This window comes from Sorex fumeus, unplaced genomic scaffold (genome assembly GCF_029834395.1).
Source record: "Sorex fumeus unplaced genomic scaffold, SorFum_2.1 ptg000165l, whole genome shotgun sequence".
Classification (NCBI taxonomy): domain Eukaryota; kingdom Metazoa; phylum Chordata; class Mammalia; order Eulipotyphla; family Soricidae; genus Sorex; species Sorex fumeus.
The window spans coordinates 1,341,918-1,357,108 of record NW_026606222.1 but is presented as its reverse complement, the minus strand read 5'-3'; the positions used below and the strand labels follow the sequence as shown (position 1 = coordinate 1,357,108).

Below are 15,191 nucleotides of genomic sequence, written 5' to 3'. Positions count from 1 at the left end.
CATGTCCTTATTGTGATGTAAATTCTGAAACCATTTGTTGGCCCTTCCTTATCTGTTGCCTCTGTTAGGAACTTTTTCCTTATCCCCTCCACTGGAATGCAGGAGCCATGAGCTGAGAATCAAAGGGAGCCAGGTAAACATAGAAGATAACCAAATGTCTGAGTTACCAGATACTCACTAGCCATAATGCCTATGTACGTAAATGCTGATCTTTGAGTCTATAGGCTAAGGAGTGATGTACTTTTAAATGGATTGGTTAAGAAAGTATATGTTGTGCTGGAGCGATAGCACAGCGGGTAGGGCGTCTGCCTTGCACGCAGCCAACATGGCCGACCCGAGTTCGATTCCTCCGCCCCTCTTGGAGAGCCCGGCAAGCTACCGAGAGTATTTGATATGCCAGACACAGTAACAACAAAGTCTCCAATGGAGACGTTACTGGGCCCGCTCGAGCAAATAAGAAAAAGAAAAAAGAACAGAGTGAAAGGTACCTCACTTATTCTCTTTTTTTTTTTTTTTTTGCTTTTTGGGTCACACCCAGCGATGCTCAGGGGTTCCTCCTGGCTCACGCACTCAGGAATTACTCCTGGCAGTGCTCGGGGGACGCTATGGGATGCTGGGGATCGAACCTGGGTCGGCCGTGTGCAAGGCAAACGCCCTCCCCGCTGTGCTATCGTTCCAGCCCCAGCACCTCACTTCTTGATTTCCAATCATGCAAGTGATGGAAAGCCAGACGCACACAGACCTCGAGAAGACGGGGCCGGGATGGCTCATGGCACTTGGCAGACACGAGGCCCCGAGTTGGGTCCCCAGCACTGCACGACTCCCAGAACTGTGCACAGCCAATGCCCTACCTGCCGTACCATCTCTTCAGCCACCCCCTTTACAACAGAAAATGTGTGTTTTGTACACTGGTGAAGGCATGGGTGTTGGAACACTATGTCTGAAACCAATCATGAACAACTTTCTGTGCGTTTCACTGTGATTCAATAAAAATTTTTTAAAAATAAAAAACTGCATATTCTGTATAAAACAAGCACAGAGGATATAAAAGTCTATAGTAAAAATAAATAAAAATAAATCGATGAAACAGAAGAGACTCCAGAAATAACCCTTTTGAGAACACACAGTGGAAGAAAGAGCATCTCGATAATAACAGTGCTGGAAATGGCACCCATGGGTGCAAATAGGGTCTCGGAAAGCACCTGACTGTCACAAAAATTAACTTAAAATTTGGGTGCCGGGGGGGGATGGATGGAGTGATAATATAGCGGGTAGGGTGTTTGCCTTGCACAATGCTGACCTGGGTTCGATTCCTGGCTTCCCATATGGTCTCCCGAGCACTGCCAGGAATAATTTCTGAGTGCAGAGCCAGGACTATTGCTGGGTGTGACCCCAAAAGAAAAAAAAATTGGGTGCCGAGTGATGGTACAATGAGTAGGGTGCTTGCATGCACGTGGCCGACCCAGGTGCAATTCCTCACATCCCATACGGCCCCCTGAGCCCAGCAGGAGTGATTCCTGAGCACAGAGCCAGGAGCAAGCCCTGCGCAGTGCTGGGTGTGGAGAACGCCCCCCCCACCCCCCGATTAACTCAAAAGTCATCACAGGCTGTCAGACCCGGAGGTGGAGAAGTAAGTGATGCGGGTGTCGGTGCTGATTCCTTGGCTGCTCGCCGAGGGGCAGCGCGGGCTTCCTAGGCTAACGCCGTCCTGGGGCGGGGCGAGGGGTCCCGAGCACGGGCTGCAGAACGTGACGGGCGTTTGCAGTTTGCAGCAGCCCAGGCGGCTCGGGAGAGGGCAGGGCCTGAAATAGATGCCTCGAGCACGTCAACGGCAAAAACCAAACCCCCAAACCACGAGCCATGAGAAGCTGCACGAGTCCTCTTGAGAGTATCGCCAAGACAGCGGGTGGTCTGGGGACAGCGCCACTGGAGGGACATGCAGACCGGAGCTGCTGGCTCCAGCTCCTGGTGGGCTGAGCGAGGCCTCACCTGGGAGCCTGTGTGCAGCCTGGGGGGCTCCTCTGAGCCAGCGGCAGGACTGGGGCGGGCTGGGGGGACAGTGGGGGGGAGCCCGACTCCACACCTCCCCTCATGCTCCCCCTGCACGCCTCCCTGGGAGACCCACCGCCCACCGTGGATTCGGGCGGGGATCGAGCCCGGGGCCTCTGTCCTGGGACACATACTCAGAACCGCTGAGCCCCATCCGGGCCAACCGTTTCATGACGGAAGGCACAAACAGGACTAAGGAAAAGCAGCACCGGGACCCCAAAGAGGAGGAAACTGAAGGCGAGATGCACCCAAACAGGGCAGGGCCGGGGCCGAGCTCTGGGCCCTCCAGGCATAGCAGCGTTGAGTCAGCACAGGGGAGAGAGGTCGGGACAAAGGGAGCTTCTCCTGGCACAGGGCAGCTGGGGGCCCGCCCGCCTGCGCTCTCTCTCTCTCTCTCTCTCTCTCTCTCTCTCTCTCTCTCTCTCTCTCTCTCTGTTCTGTTTTCGGGCCACACCCGATCATGATGCTCAGGGCTCACCCCTGGCTCTGCGTTCAGGAGTGAGTCCTGGGGAGTTTAGGGGATCATGACGGTGCCAAGTTCCAAACCTGGGCTGGCCTCGTGCAAGGCGAGCGCACCCCCCCCGCCCCTGCACGGCCTCTGCTGTCCTACGGCTCTGCCCGACTCACCCTCTGTAGGTCCACCTCACCACCCCCCCTGCAGGACTCACCAGCCAGTGACCACCCCTTTGGGGAACCCAGCCCTGGCCAACGCGCTTCACTGAAGGGCTGGACCCCGGTGGCGTGACCCAGCCTGGTGGCGTGGCTGGGAGGATGGACGGGGGGTGGGGTGGGGGGCTGGCTCTCCGGAGGACCCCGTGAGGCCAGCTACGTCCTCTCGGCTCCCCAGCAAGCCCCTCGCGTTCTGGTCCCAGCCCCCGGGGACTCTCAGGGCAGCAGGCCAGGCTGGCACCGGGCAGGCCCAGCTGGGCCTCAGCAGGCCCCAGGAGCCAGGCTGAGCTCATCCTTCCCCCTTAATTATCTTCCCAGCTAATGAGCATTTCAGAGCCTCCCTGCCCTGGGCAGGGGGGACCCCCGCACCCCCGGGACTTGGGGGCGGGGTGCTCTGCTGTGTCTCCATGGAGAGGGGGGGCCGGGGCCCGGGGAGAGGAAGAGGCCGTGGAGAACAGCGAGGCTTCCTGCCTCTTCTCTGAGGGGGGACAGAGTCGGCGTGGGCAGGCGGCTGGGGCCAGACTCAGGTCCGTGCAGTATCGAAGCTCCGGACCCCACCCCCGGCCTGCCGCCCTCACCCTTGAGGCTCACAGGGTGCCCCCAGCCTCACCTGGGCACCGTGGGAAATGCAGAACCTCAAATTCTAGCCAGAATGAGTCAGAATCTGCATTGCAAAACCCTCCCCCGCCCCCAGGAGGTCTGCATGTGTGCAGTCTGCAGTCATGCCTTGGTTCCCCTGGGATGTATAATTAGCATTGAAATGGGCTTATACTTCTTCGGGGCTTAGAACTGCCTTGGCCGGCCGGCTGAGTGACTGCACAGTGGGGAGGGCGCTGGCCTTGCACACGACTGACCCGGGAGCTCGGTCCCCAGCACCTCATATGGTCCCTAGGGCACCGCCAGGAATGATCCCTCAGCACAGAGCCAAGAGTCAGTCCTGAGCGCTGCTGGGTGTGGCCCAACACACACACACACACACACACACACACACACACACACACACCTGCATCGCTATTATTAGTATTTAGTTACTGTGACCCACTGTGCAGAATGATGGCTGGACCTGGGTGGGCCCGGGTTACGAGTGACCCAGAGAAACCATGACGTCACCAAGATTCAAGTGGGGGGTCGACTTTAACCTATGTCTGTCCGATCCTGTTGCCCACGGGAACTGTGGGTGGGTGGGATCAAGGTGACCTTCCTGTCAACCTTTCCAGAGGAGGGACTGGGGGACCGAGAGGGGAAGCTGCAGGACAGGCTGGACTGGGGCCAGTGGCCAGGCTGCTCCCTCTCACTGGCTGCTTCCGGCCTCCCAGGTCCTGCTGCCCTGGCTGGGGGCCTCTGGCCTGCCCCTTCCTCCCCGCCACTAATAAGCTCTTTGCCAACTTGAGGCTGGGCCCAGCTGACCGCACAGGCCACAGAACTGGCTCTGTGGGAAGAACTCATTTCCTTCCGCTCCTGAATCCCAGGTGTGGGCAGGAGCTGCAGGGGGCTGGCTGGGCCGACCGGGGGTCCGGGAGCTGAGCCGGGCAGGGCCTCCAGACCCGGGGCAGGTGTCCTCCTGCCTCTCTGGCCTCCTCTTAGTCCACCCCCTGGGCCTGGCCTCTTGGCAAGGGTGCGTCTGGGCCCGGCCTACAAATCTGCCCCGGGTTTGCTCAGGCACTGGGTGTGTGCATTTATTGGGCAACTGGTGTGTACTCGCGATGGGTCTGTTCTGCACCCCCTGGAATGGCTGGAAAGGAACGAGTGCCCTGGAGAGACAGACCTGAAGTTAGTCACATGCCCTCGAACATGTATGCACAGAGAGAGAGAGAGAGAGAGAGAGAGACAGACAGACAGACAGAGAGAGAGAAAGAGGGGGGGATGGAGGGATGGAGGGAAAGAGAGAGGGTAAGAGAGACTGCAAAGCAGTCCCTCCTGTGGGGAACTCAGGCAGAGCTGTGAAAAATGCCATGGAAGAATGTTCCAGCTAGAAACATGGGCAGGTGGGCAGTGAGTAGGGGGAGACGGAGTGCCGGGGGCCTTTGAAGGAGGGAAGCTCAGAAAGCAGCATGTGGGGGGCGGGGGAGGTCCCTGGCTTGCATGTGGCTGACCCTAGCTCAATCTCCCGCACCGTGCGGTCCCCCAAGCACACTCTTGAGCACAGAGCGGGGGGCAGCCCCCAAGTGCCGTCGGGTGTGGCCCTAACTGAAGCAGAACGACAGGGGGGCTGGAGCGATGGTACAGCGGGAAGGGCATTTGCCTTGCACGCGGCTGACCCGGGTTCCCAAAGGTCCCCTGAGCATCACCTGAAATAAGTTCTGAGCACAGAGCCAGGAGTCAGCTCTGAGCACCGTCGTCAGATGTGGCCCGTCCCCCCCAAATGAGAGAGGGGGAGGGAAAGGGAAGAAAGGAACAGAGGAGGCAGGAGGAGGCCCTGGGACGGGAGCCAGCGTGGGCCTGGCTGGGGCGCGGCCTGGCCACAGTCTCTGGACCCTCCGGCTTCTCCCAGAGGGGTCTGGGGGCTCTGCCTGCCCCCGAGCAGCCCACTGGGATTCCCCAGCTTCTGGGGGTGCCGCTGAGCCCCCCCGAGGCTCCCTTGTGGGGGCTGCAGGGACCGAGTCCAGGCCCCACACTGCCTGTGGCACACACTGGGGTGACTGTCCCCGAGACAGCCGGTGCCCGGGTGTCCCCAGCCCTGGCCGCAAACCCACGCCCATGCCCGCGGCGTGGGCTGGCCCCGGCGTGGGACTCGCATGGCAGGGAAGTTTCCATAAACGTGCTAGGCCGGGGTGGGGCCGGGGTGGGGAGGCCTAGCGGGGTTCTTAGGGGAAGAAAAAAATCACGATCAACAGCAGCCGGGGGTGGGGCTGGGGTGCAAATCCCCCTGCCTTGGCCTGGCCCCGCGGTGGAAGGTGACTCGCAGTTCCAGAAGGTTCCTAGGGGGTGGGGGTCGGGGGCCGTGTGCACCTGGGCTGGACTCCGCCAAGGTGGAGGAAAAGGCTGGGTGAATGAATGAACGAATGAATGAATGAACGAATGAATGAATGAATGGAGAAGGAAGGCGGGAAAGCGCGCTCCGTCTCGGCAGGGGGACGAGCACCCAGGGGCCCTCCTGGAATGTGGGTCCGGAGTGGGGGTGGGGGTCCGCCGCTCCCCACTGGGCCACCTGCCTCAGTTTCCCCGCCTCGAGGGCCGGCCGGAAGAAGGCCACTTTCGGGGGGCTGCTGAGGGCGGGTCTCGGTCCCGGGCTGGGGGCCCCCGGCAGGGCCTCGGCGGCCCGCGCCCCCCGCCCCGCCCGCCGGAGGCGCGCGCCCCCCGCCCCGCCCCGCCCCGCCCGCGCCCGCGCACGTGACCCCGCCCGCGGCCCCGCCCCGCGGCCCCGCGCGGCCTCCCATTGGCCGCCCGCCCCGCCCCGCCCGCGCCCGCGCACGTGACCCCCGCCCGCGGCCCCGCCCCGCGGCCCCGCGCGGCCTCCCATTGGCCGCCCGCCCCGCCCCGCCCCGCCCGCGCCCGCGCACGTGACCCCGCCCGCGGCCCCGCCCCGCGGCCCCGCGCGGCCTCCCATTGGCCGCCCGCCGGGCCCCGCCCCCGGAGGGCGGAGCCGGCCCGGCGCGGCGCCCCGCGAGGCTCTGCCCATCCCCGCGCTGCGCGGCGGCCGGAGCGGACCGGGCCGGGCAGCGGCGGAACCGGGCCGGCGGCTGCGGCGGGCTCGGGCCGGCTGCCGGCCGCGCCATGGTGAGTGGGGCAGCGGCCGGGCCCGGCGGCGGCGGCGGCGGCGGCGGGCGGGGGCGCCTCTCCGTGCGCGCGCCCCGGACAAAGGAAGCGGCGGGCGCGCCCGGCCCGGCGCGCTGGACAGGCTGGACCCGGCCCGCCGGACGGGCTGGACCCCCGCGGCCGCGGGGCCGGGCGGCGGCGGCGGTCGGGCCGCCCGCGCGCCGCGAGGGCCCCCTGGGCAGCTGGGGAAACTGAGGCCCGGCCGCCCCGGCGGAGGCCGCGGGCGGGGGCCGCGCGGCGTGGACACGGCCCGGCCCGCGGGGTCTCCGCCGCCCCCCGCCCGGCCCCGCCGCCCCCCAGCTGTCCCCGCGCCAGCTGTCGCCCCCGGGCCCGGCGCCTGGACGCCGGGGCCGGGCGTGGCGGGGGGTCTGCACGGGAGGCCCCGCTGGGATGCGCGCGGCGGGCGGGGGTCGCCCGGGAGGGGAGGAGGGCGCGGGGCGCTGTCCGGAGCGTGGACACCCCCCCCCCGCCCCGCGCCGCTGCCTCGGGGCGCGGTGTGACCTTGGGCCGCTGGCACGACTTCTCGGACCCGGCGCCTCTGGCGATGCGGTGACTCCCGGGTTTACAGCTGCGCGTCCGGCGTGATGCCCAGGGCGGCTGCCCAGGGAGTGACCAACGGCTCATTCACGGCGGCCCAGATGCCCCTGCTGCCCCGCCGCCCCGGCTTCCTCTTTTGCATGGGGGAACCCAGCATGCAAAAACTCAGCACCCCGGGGACTGAGTTTCCTGCTCGGCAGGACCGGGTGGGGGGCACCGGGTGGGTGGGGGGCATGAGGAGGGACAAGGACGCAGAGTTCGCAGCCGGGCACAGCCCGAGTCTCGCCTCCCACCCCCCTCCCCAGCCCTGATCTTCAGGCCCGGGTGTTGGCAGGGCAGCATCCCCGGGCCCGCTGGCTCATGAGCCCCCTGCCCGTGGCACCCTGTGTTCTCAGGCCCCCCAAGCGTGAACAAACCGGGCAGGAAATGTGCCTGTTTGTGAACTGGGGCTCCCCCGCAGCAGCGTCAGGCTTGGCTCGTTGGCTCACCTGGCGATGGCGCGGTCAGGGTCAGGTGCTGGGCTGTGACCTCCCGCGGGCAGAGCTGGGAGCCCCACGGGGGCTGGCCCCAGAATCCGGGAAGGCCCGGGGCAGAGGTGCCCGGCTGGCTGGCCGAGGGAGCTTAAATCGGCGGGCGCAGTGCCTCCCAGCCGGACTCCTGCCCTCCCCGAGTCGGGGGGTCCCTGGGGCTTCCCGTGCCTTGAGGCGTCCGAGAAAAAACCCGCGGCCGGCAGCCCTGGTGGCCCGGGCCCGTGTCCTTGCTTGGGTTGGTTTTGGCAGCTCAGGGCTGTGTCCGCTGGGCAGGTGCCCCCTGCTGAGCCCGGGACAGGGGGTCACTCGGACGGGGGGTTCCGCTCTACCTGTGGCCTCCTGGGCCTGGCTCCGTGCAGTGACGGGTTTGGTTTGGGGGTTGCATGAGGAGCTGGGGAGACATGGGTTGCAGACGCCCCGGGGGAGAGTGGGTGGAAGGAGACCCTCCAACACACACACACACACACACACACACACACAAGGTTGTGCACTTCCCCTTCCGAGCGACGGGGCTTGGGGCAGCGCAGAGGCCTGGGAGGAGGCCTATAGAGTGGGTTTTAGCAGGGCACACCCCGCAGTGCTCAGGGGACGGGCTGGGGCGGTGGCTTGAACCTGGGCCTCCGCCGAGCAAGGTTTGTGCACCTGAGCGTTTTTCCAGGAGTTGGGGGCCTGGGCCTGAGGGTTTGGGGGGGATTCTGCCGGTCTGAGGCTTCCGACGGCTTCCAGAGAGCTGGGGGGTGAGGGTGCGGCCTCAGCCCTGAGCCCCCCAGCACGCCCCCCGGCTTCTGGGCCCTTTCTCCTCAGCAGAGGCCCCCTCTGCACCGTGGAGCCCCACTTCTGGCCTTTTCTCCCACTGCCTCAGTCTCCCGGTCTCCCAGATAGCTCAGCTGGCCGCTGTGACTGACCGTCGGCAGGGCTGGAGGGAGATACGGAGGTGTCTGGGGGCTCCCTGGATGGTGCTCCTGAGGACTCACTTCCCCGCCCCCATGTCTGTGGAGCCTGGCTGTGCTTCCTGCGTTCCCTCCCGTGGGCAGTGCCCGGGCTGGGGGCGGCCGCCTTGCAGGAGACGGGCTTTGAGGGGCTGGGGTGCCCCTGGATCCCAGCACTCACGGGGGCCTCCTGGGCCTGGGCGATGGTGGGGGTCGTCCCCAGCTGCATTTCTCAGGGTCTCACAGGGCAGCTGCTAGGTGCCTGCACGGGGGCCCGACACCGAGCTCGGGGCCACCTGCAGGACTTCCCGGGTGGGGACAGTGGCGGGAACGGAATGGACGTCCTGGGGCTGTGGGGGCCCGGGGTGTCTGGGGGTGAAGGCGGCCGAATGTAGAGGCTGCGGGGGAGGGGCGGGGCGGGGGCCTCCTCCCAGAGTCCCCCTGACCAGGCAGCAAGAGCCTTCGGTTCCTTGTTGGTCCTGCCCCTCCGTGGCCTCAGGCCAGCCCAGGGTTTCCCCGGTGGTTTATCCCTCAAGAGCCCCCTAACCCCCAATTGTCTGTGGCTGTTGGATTTTTCGCTTCCTGCCCTGAAGTCCCCCTTTCCTCTCCGCTCTCCGCCCCTCAAAACACACACACACACACACACACACACACACACACGTGCATGCACTTCCCCTTCCAAGCGGAGAGTGACCTTCCTTCCCGTCCCGGAGTCCCGTGGGACCCGTGTGTATGTGTGTGTGTGTTTGAGAGAGAGAGAGAGACCCGTGGAGTCCCGTGGGACCTGTGTGTGTGTGTGTGTGTGTGTGCGCGCGCCTGGTGGGGGGCAGGGGGGCCTGACAGGTGGGGGCTGTTGCGGCAGGAAGAGGGAGAGGCAGGGACAGGCAGCCTGCCTCTGCAGAGCCCTGGGGTTCCTGTTCCATGTTGGGGGGTCCCCTGGACAGGCTGTAGCAGCTCCCTCTCCCTGCACGGGGTGGGGGTGGGGTGGGAACGGGCCACATCCTCCCCTGCAGCCCCCTCCGCACCCAGTGAGTGGCTCCGGCCTCCGTTCCAGGACCCCAAAGCCCAGCCTCCCTTGCAGAGTTGTGTGTGTATGTGTGTGTGTGGGGGGGGGCTACCTGTGTACTCAGCACAGAGCTGGACACACAGCCTGAAGTTGGAGGCAGCTGCTAGCCAGAAGGCGGAGGCCAGGCCTGGGGATGGGGAGGGCAGGCTCAGCAGAGGGTGGGAGCATTGGGGGGTTTCATCTCCGTGCCGTGATGCAGGGGGGCTCCCGAGGGGGTGTGAACAGCGCCCGCTTTTCCCCTCCGGAAGCCGGGAGCGGTGAGGAGGGAACCAGCCTCGTCCCCAGGGTGGAGGCGGCCGCCCACTGGCTGGGTCAGATCAGGTGGGGGTGGGTGGGGGGTCATGGGGGGCTCAGGGCTGTGTCCCGGAAGGGCTCGTAAGAAGCCCCTTTGACGGCCTCTGCTGAGGCTGGGGCGCCCCACCCCCCACTTGGGGACCGCTGGCTCCAGGCCAGCTGACAGATGTGGGAGTGTCCGGCCTGGGGGCCCTGGGGAGCTGCTCACATCAGCACCCCCAGGCTCCCGCCTCCCGTGGCCCCAAGTGCCCCGGCTGCCCGGGGAGGGTCTGGGGCCAGCATGGTGGGGAGTTGAGGTCTGGTGGTCCAGCCTCACGTGCCCAGTGAGCAGCAGAGGCTCCCTTGTGCCCCCCTGCCCAGCCCGAGCGGGGCCACACTCCGCCTGCGACCCCCTCCCCAACCAGGGAGCCACTCTGGGCTCTGTGCTAGGACCCCAAAGCCCAGCCTCCCTTGCAGAGGAGGGTGTGTGTGTGTGTGTGTGTGTGTGTCTGTGTTTGTGTGTCTGACACAGGCTGCTGTCACCCACACCCCTCATTGCTGTCAGGTCCCCAGCCTTGGGCCACCCCCGGCACGGCACCCTCTCAGTGTCTGAGCTGTGTCTGGACACTTTGTGGGCACTTCTGGAACCTCCTCCAGGAGGACAACGCACTTCACTGCAGTGTGGGTGGTCGCAGCCCCCCCCCTCCGCCCCGAGCATCCCAGGGCAGAAGGGGTGACTGCCCGGCCCAAACCTACCGGAGCCATAGGACCGCGGGGACGGCGCTTGTCCTGCCCGCCGCCGACCCAGGTTCCGTCCCGGCCCCCCATTCCCCGCCCTGCCAGGAGGGACCCCGAGCACTGAACCAGGAATGAGCCCTGGGCCCCACCAGACGCGGCCCCCTCCGCTCCCCCAGGGCCCCCCTCCAGGCTGAAGCTCGCAGAGGCTCGCCCCCCGAGCATGCCGGTGGCCCCCGCTCCCGTCACCCCGTCTTGCTTGTGTCTCGCAGGGCTCACGTGCGCACCCCGGGGTCCAGCCTCGCTGAGCCAGCCGCCCGCCCGCCGCCAGAGCTTCCCGCCGCGGGAGCGCCACACCCCGACCATGTCGATCGTGGACCACAGCCCCACCACGGGTGTGGTCACGGTCATTGTCATCCTCATCGCCATCGCCGCCCTGGGGGCCCTCATCCTGGGCTGCTGGTGCTACCTGCGGCTGCAGCGAGTCAGCCAGTCGGAGGACGAGGAGAGCATCGTGGGCGACGGCGAGGCCAAGGAGCCCTTCCTGCTGGTGCAGTACTCGGCCAAGGGACCCTGCATGGAGCGGAAGGCCAAGCTGACGCCCGGCGGCCCCGAAGCGCACGGCTGAGCCGGGCCCGGCTCCGGGCATGGACCGACGCCGGGCGCCCCCGCGGCCCCCCACCGGCTGCCCACTGCAGGCAGTGGGCGGCCCCGACCGAGCTGCGGCCGCCACCAGCCCCCCTTGCGCTTTTTGTTACTTGAATGTCCAGCTGAGCCCGTTGTCAGTGACGCTTCTGCTGTACTGCGCAGACTGTAAATAGGCCCCGACGCACACGCTTTGCAGCCTCCCGCCGTGCTGCCCCCCGCCCCCCGGGAGGCGCTGGGACCGCTGTGCTCATGATGCCGCCCTTGGTGGCCACAGCGGGCGGCGGGGGGGATCGAGTCCCCGATGCTCGCCGGGCGCCGGCCGCTGCTACGGGGAACGAGGGCACTTGGGTTGTTCGGGGGCCCGGACCGGAGGGGGCGGATCGTCGCTTGGTGACTGCTGCCTGGCAAGCATGATGGAAGCATCGTGACCCCCTCCCTCCGCATTCGCCTGGACCTTCTGGGTTCCCGGACGCCGGAGCGATTGTCAGGAAGCCACGGCTGCTGCCTGGGCGCCGGTGAGGGACGTGCCACAGCGCCGTCCCGAGGCTGCCAGGTGGACGGGTGGCGGAGCAGTCCCGGTGCCCTTGGCCTGGACCAGGGCCCCGCCCTGCCATCAGCCCTGGGTAGTGCCTGCTCGGCTCCTGGGAGCTGCCTTGACCCAGTCCCCGTGCGCCTGGGCTCCGGGAGGCGGGAGCCAGTGGTTTTCCTTGGTGGTTTCATATTTTCTGCACTGGATGGGGAGGGGCCGGGGGGCCTCGAGTTCCCTCCGCCTCCCCTTTTTGCTGGGAACTGCCATTCTGCTGGGTCCAGCTGCACCTGGGCCTCCCAGCTCCCCAACAGGACCCTGGACTGTGAGCGCCGTTTCCCGTGGTACCTGTGGCCCCCGACGTCTGTGCCGGGGTCCCCCCCGCCACCCAACTCATCCACCCGGGGTGGGAGGCAGGGACCCTGTGCGGGCTGCCTGCACGTTCCGACCCCGAATCCCAGCGCCATGAGCCCGTCCCCAGCAATCATGGTGAAGACACGGCTCATGGTGGCCGCCTGGGCCCCACGTGGCAGTTTCAGTGCCACGATCCCCGCCCCCTGCCCCCCGCCCCCCAGCAGCCTCCTGGCTCGGGGGTCATCCTTCCCGCTCCCGTCCACTGTGGACAGGTCGAGCTGAGCTGCTTTCTAGAACCCCTTCCGGGAACTTTCCTCCCGGTACAACCTGCAGTGGGAGTCCAACATGAGTCATTGGGGGGAACGGTGGGGGCGGCCCAGGCTTTGGGGGCTCAGAAAACAGCTGGGTCTTGGAGGCGGCAGCGCTTTCCTTCGGTCCCCCGCGGGGGCTGGCCCAGGCAAGTCACCGGAGTGGGAGGACACTGAGGTCGGGGAGGGGAGGTGATGGAGACGTCCTCTGAGCAGGGGGCGGGAGGTGGAGGGGGGTGCTCCGTTCCTGCACTTTTGAGCTTTCTACCTCCGTTTCCTGCTCACACCTGGGCAGTCCGCGCCCCCCACACCCCCCGCCCCGTGAGGGTTTTCCTGCCCAGGACCTGGTCACAAAATGACGCTTCCTGCAGAGCTGCCCTCTCGGGGGGCGAGAGCTGTGCGCACGTGTGGGGTTCGGGGGAGAGTGGACACGCTGGGACAGCCGTGGGAAGCGCCACTCAGACGACGGCATCCTCTGCTCCGGGGGGCCGGCAGCCACTGCCCCCCAGAGCCCCGGTGGCGCTTCAGGGTCAGCTTGCGTGTCACGCCGCGCCAGCGACCAGGGCAGGGGCCGCGCAGATGCCTCCACGGACCCCGCGCCAGGTCTGCACGGAGCCGCAGTTTGTGCAATAACGGGGAGGGGCGCGTCCCTCCCCGTTCCGTGAGAGCCGAGTGACGGTCAGGCCGATTTTCTAGACCACTGAGAAAAATCTTTATTTACAATAAATTTCCGTAAAATTTGCATAAATAGGTTCCCAACGCACAGTGCTCCCTCCTCTCCTGCCGCCGCTCCGCTCAGCCGGTCCTGTTCTCCGGGCCCGGGGGGCTGCCGGGGGGCTCGGGCCCGGCCGGGGGGGCGCGGTCCGGGGCCTCCAGCTGCCGCTCCACGCCGGCCACCAGGAGCCGGAGCCAGGCGTCCTCGGCGCGGAGGCTCCCGGGGGCCCCCGCCAGCCCCTCCAGCTCCCGCGCCTTCTGCCGGTACCGGGCCCGCAGCTGCTGCCCGTGGCGCCGGAGCCGGCCGTGCTGCGTCTCCAGCGCCCGCTTCTGCCGCAGCAGCCGGCGCTCGTCCAGGCGCGCGCCCAGCAGCCGCGCCTCCACCTGGCCCTGCGCCCGCTGCAGCGCGGCCAGCTCGGCCCGCAGCTGCCCGACCTGGCGCTCCAGGTGCGAGATGCGGCCGCGCTGCAGCCCCGCCTCGCTCCGCGCGCAGCCCGGCCCCGGCGCCCCCCCGCGCGGGGCCGAGTGCTGCAGGACGAAGCGCAGCAGGTTCGGGACCGTCACCGGGAGGTCGCCGGGGAACTTGGCGCTGAGGTCCTTCCTGGGGGCGGGGGGGGGGGGGAGAGCGCGGCCGTGAGCCGGGCCACGGGCGATCACTCGTGCCCAGCGCCCCACCCAGAGGCGGGCGTCCCGATCCAGGCCCCGCGGTGCCGGGCAGGAGCGACGGGAAGGCCGGGGGGCGTCCCCGGGTTGGGGGCCGACCCCGAGGCCGGGCGCTGGGCGGGTTCCTGCCTGCAACGGTTCTCGGCACACCCCCGGTCTGCGGGCCCGTCAGCACACGCCCGGCCTGCTAGGCTGAGGGGGGCCCGCATCGAGGAGCACAGAGTGGAGAGAGGCGCCCCCCTCCGCCCATCGGGAAGAGCCGGCCCCTCACGGGACAGGAGGCAGGTTACGGGACCAAGGTCCGGCCAATGACGGGTTGAGTTTGGGCTTGGGGGGCATCACACTGGCAGCGCCGAGGAGCGAGTCCCGGTTCCGTGCCCAGGATTCTGAACCCGGTCCCCCCCCTTCACGGCCCGCGCTCAGCCCGCCTAGCCGCCTCCTGAACCCGCCAACGGGTTCTCAGACAAAACACACTGTTCCTTCAAAAGGCAAAGGCACACCTCGGACTCCCGGGCCCGAACATTCCAGAAGAGGAATGCCCTTGGGGGAGGGCCCTCCCCACACCCACCCAGAAGCACCGGAAACGGCTCAGGGGAGCAAGAGGAACGTGGACTTGAGTGGGCGCTGCCAGGCACCCTGGCAGGGAGCACCAGCCTGGGTGACCCTGGCGCCCCCGGGCCCTGGGGAGGGCGTGGCACAGGGCAGGAGGCCGGGAGCCACCTCTGAAGTGACCATGGCCACCGACCGTGGGCAGCTCCAGCAGCCTGCCCGCCCCTGCCCCTCCAGGCTCCCCTGAGCAGGTCTGCATACTGAGGCCAGAGGGAAAGCGACAGGAGGGTCCCCCAGAGACAGGGGCCCCTTCCCAGAGGGAGCCCCACCCACACCTACCCCGGATGGGCCTGGGCGGCTCGGAGACGGGACGCCAAACAGGCAGGCCTGGGCAGACGCAGCTCTGCCCTCCTGGGGTTTACGAGAGGACTGGCGAGGAACTGAGGGGTGCCCCGGCTCCCCAAGAGCCCTCCTCCGTAGCCACAGCGGCCCCGCCACCGTCCTGCACATGCGCACACGCGGGCACGCGACCCTTCCAGTGCATACGTGTCTCTCGCAGCCCTCGTGGCCAGGAGGAAACGTCCATCCAGAGCTCGCGCTGGGGCGCCTTGGCACCGGGAAGCACGGGAAGGAAGACTCCCCACCCAGCCCGGGCCCCCGGGCACCCCCGTGCGATTCCCGGAGCCTCCCTCAGTTCAGTCTCGCTCCCCGGCCGCCGAGAATGCGAGTGCGCGGGCAGGCGGGGCTTAGACTGTCCAGCACAGCCCCCACGGCCGCAGGAGGGCCAAGCAGGAATGTCCCAAGGCCACCAGGAGTGACCCCTGAACACAGAGCCGGGAGTCGTGCCTGAGCACCGCTGGGTGTGGCCCCCACAAACGTTCTGAG

General features: G+C 67.2%; 2 protein-coding genes across 2 annotated transcripts in view; one reads left to right on the top strand and one right to left on the bottom strand.

The window, feature by feature from the left end:
* Positions 1-10,851: 10,851 nt before the first annotated feature.
* Positions 10,852-11,386, top strand: SNN (stannin). Its single transcript, XM_056107406.1, has one exon. It carries the CDS (start codon positions 10,909-10,911, stop codon positions 11,170-11,172), a length of 264 nt encoding a protein of 87 aa, XP_055963381.1. The 5' UTR covers positions 10,852-10,908; the 3' UTR covers positions 11,173-11,386.
* A 1,732-nt stretch (positions 11,387-13,118) lies between these two features.
* The window catches only part of TXNDC11 (thioredoxin domain containing 11), a 41,530-nt gene continuing 39,457 nt past the window's right edge, over positions 13,119-15,191 (bottom strand). Inside the window, exon 15 of the mRNA XM_056107431.1 lies at positions 13,119-13,695. Coding sequence (XP_055963406.1) covers positions 13,176-13,695 — 520 coding nt within the window. The 3' untranslated portion in view covers positions 13,119-13,175. The remainder of the gene's footprint in view (positions 13,696-15,191) is intronic.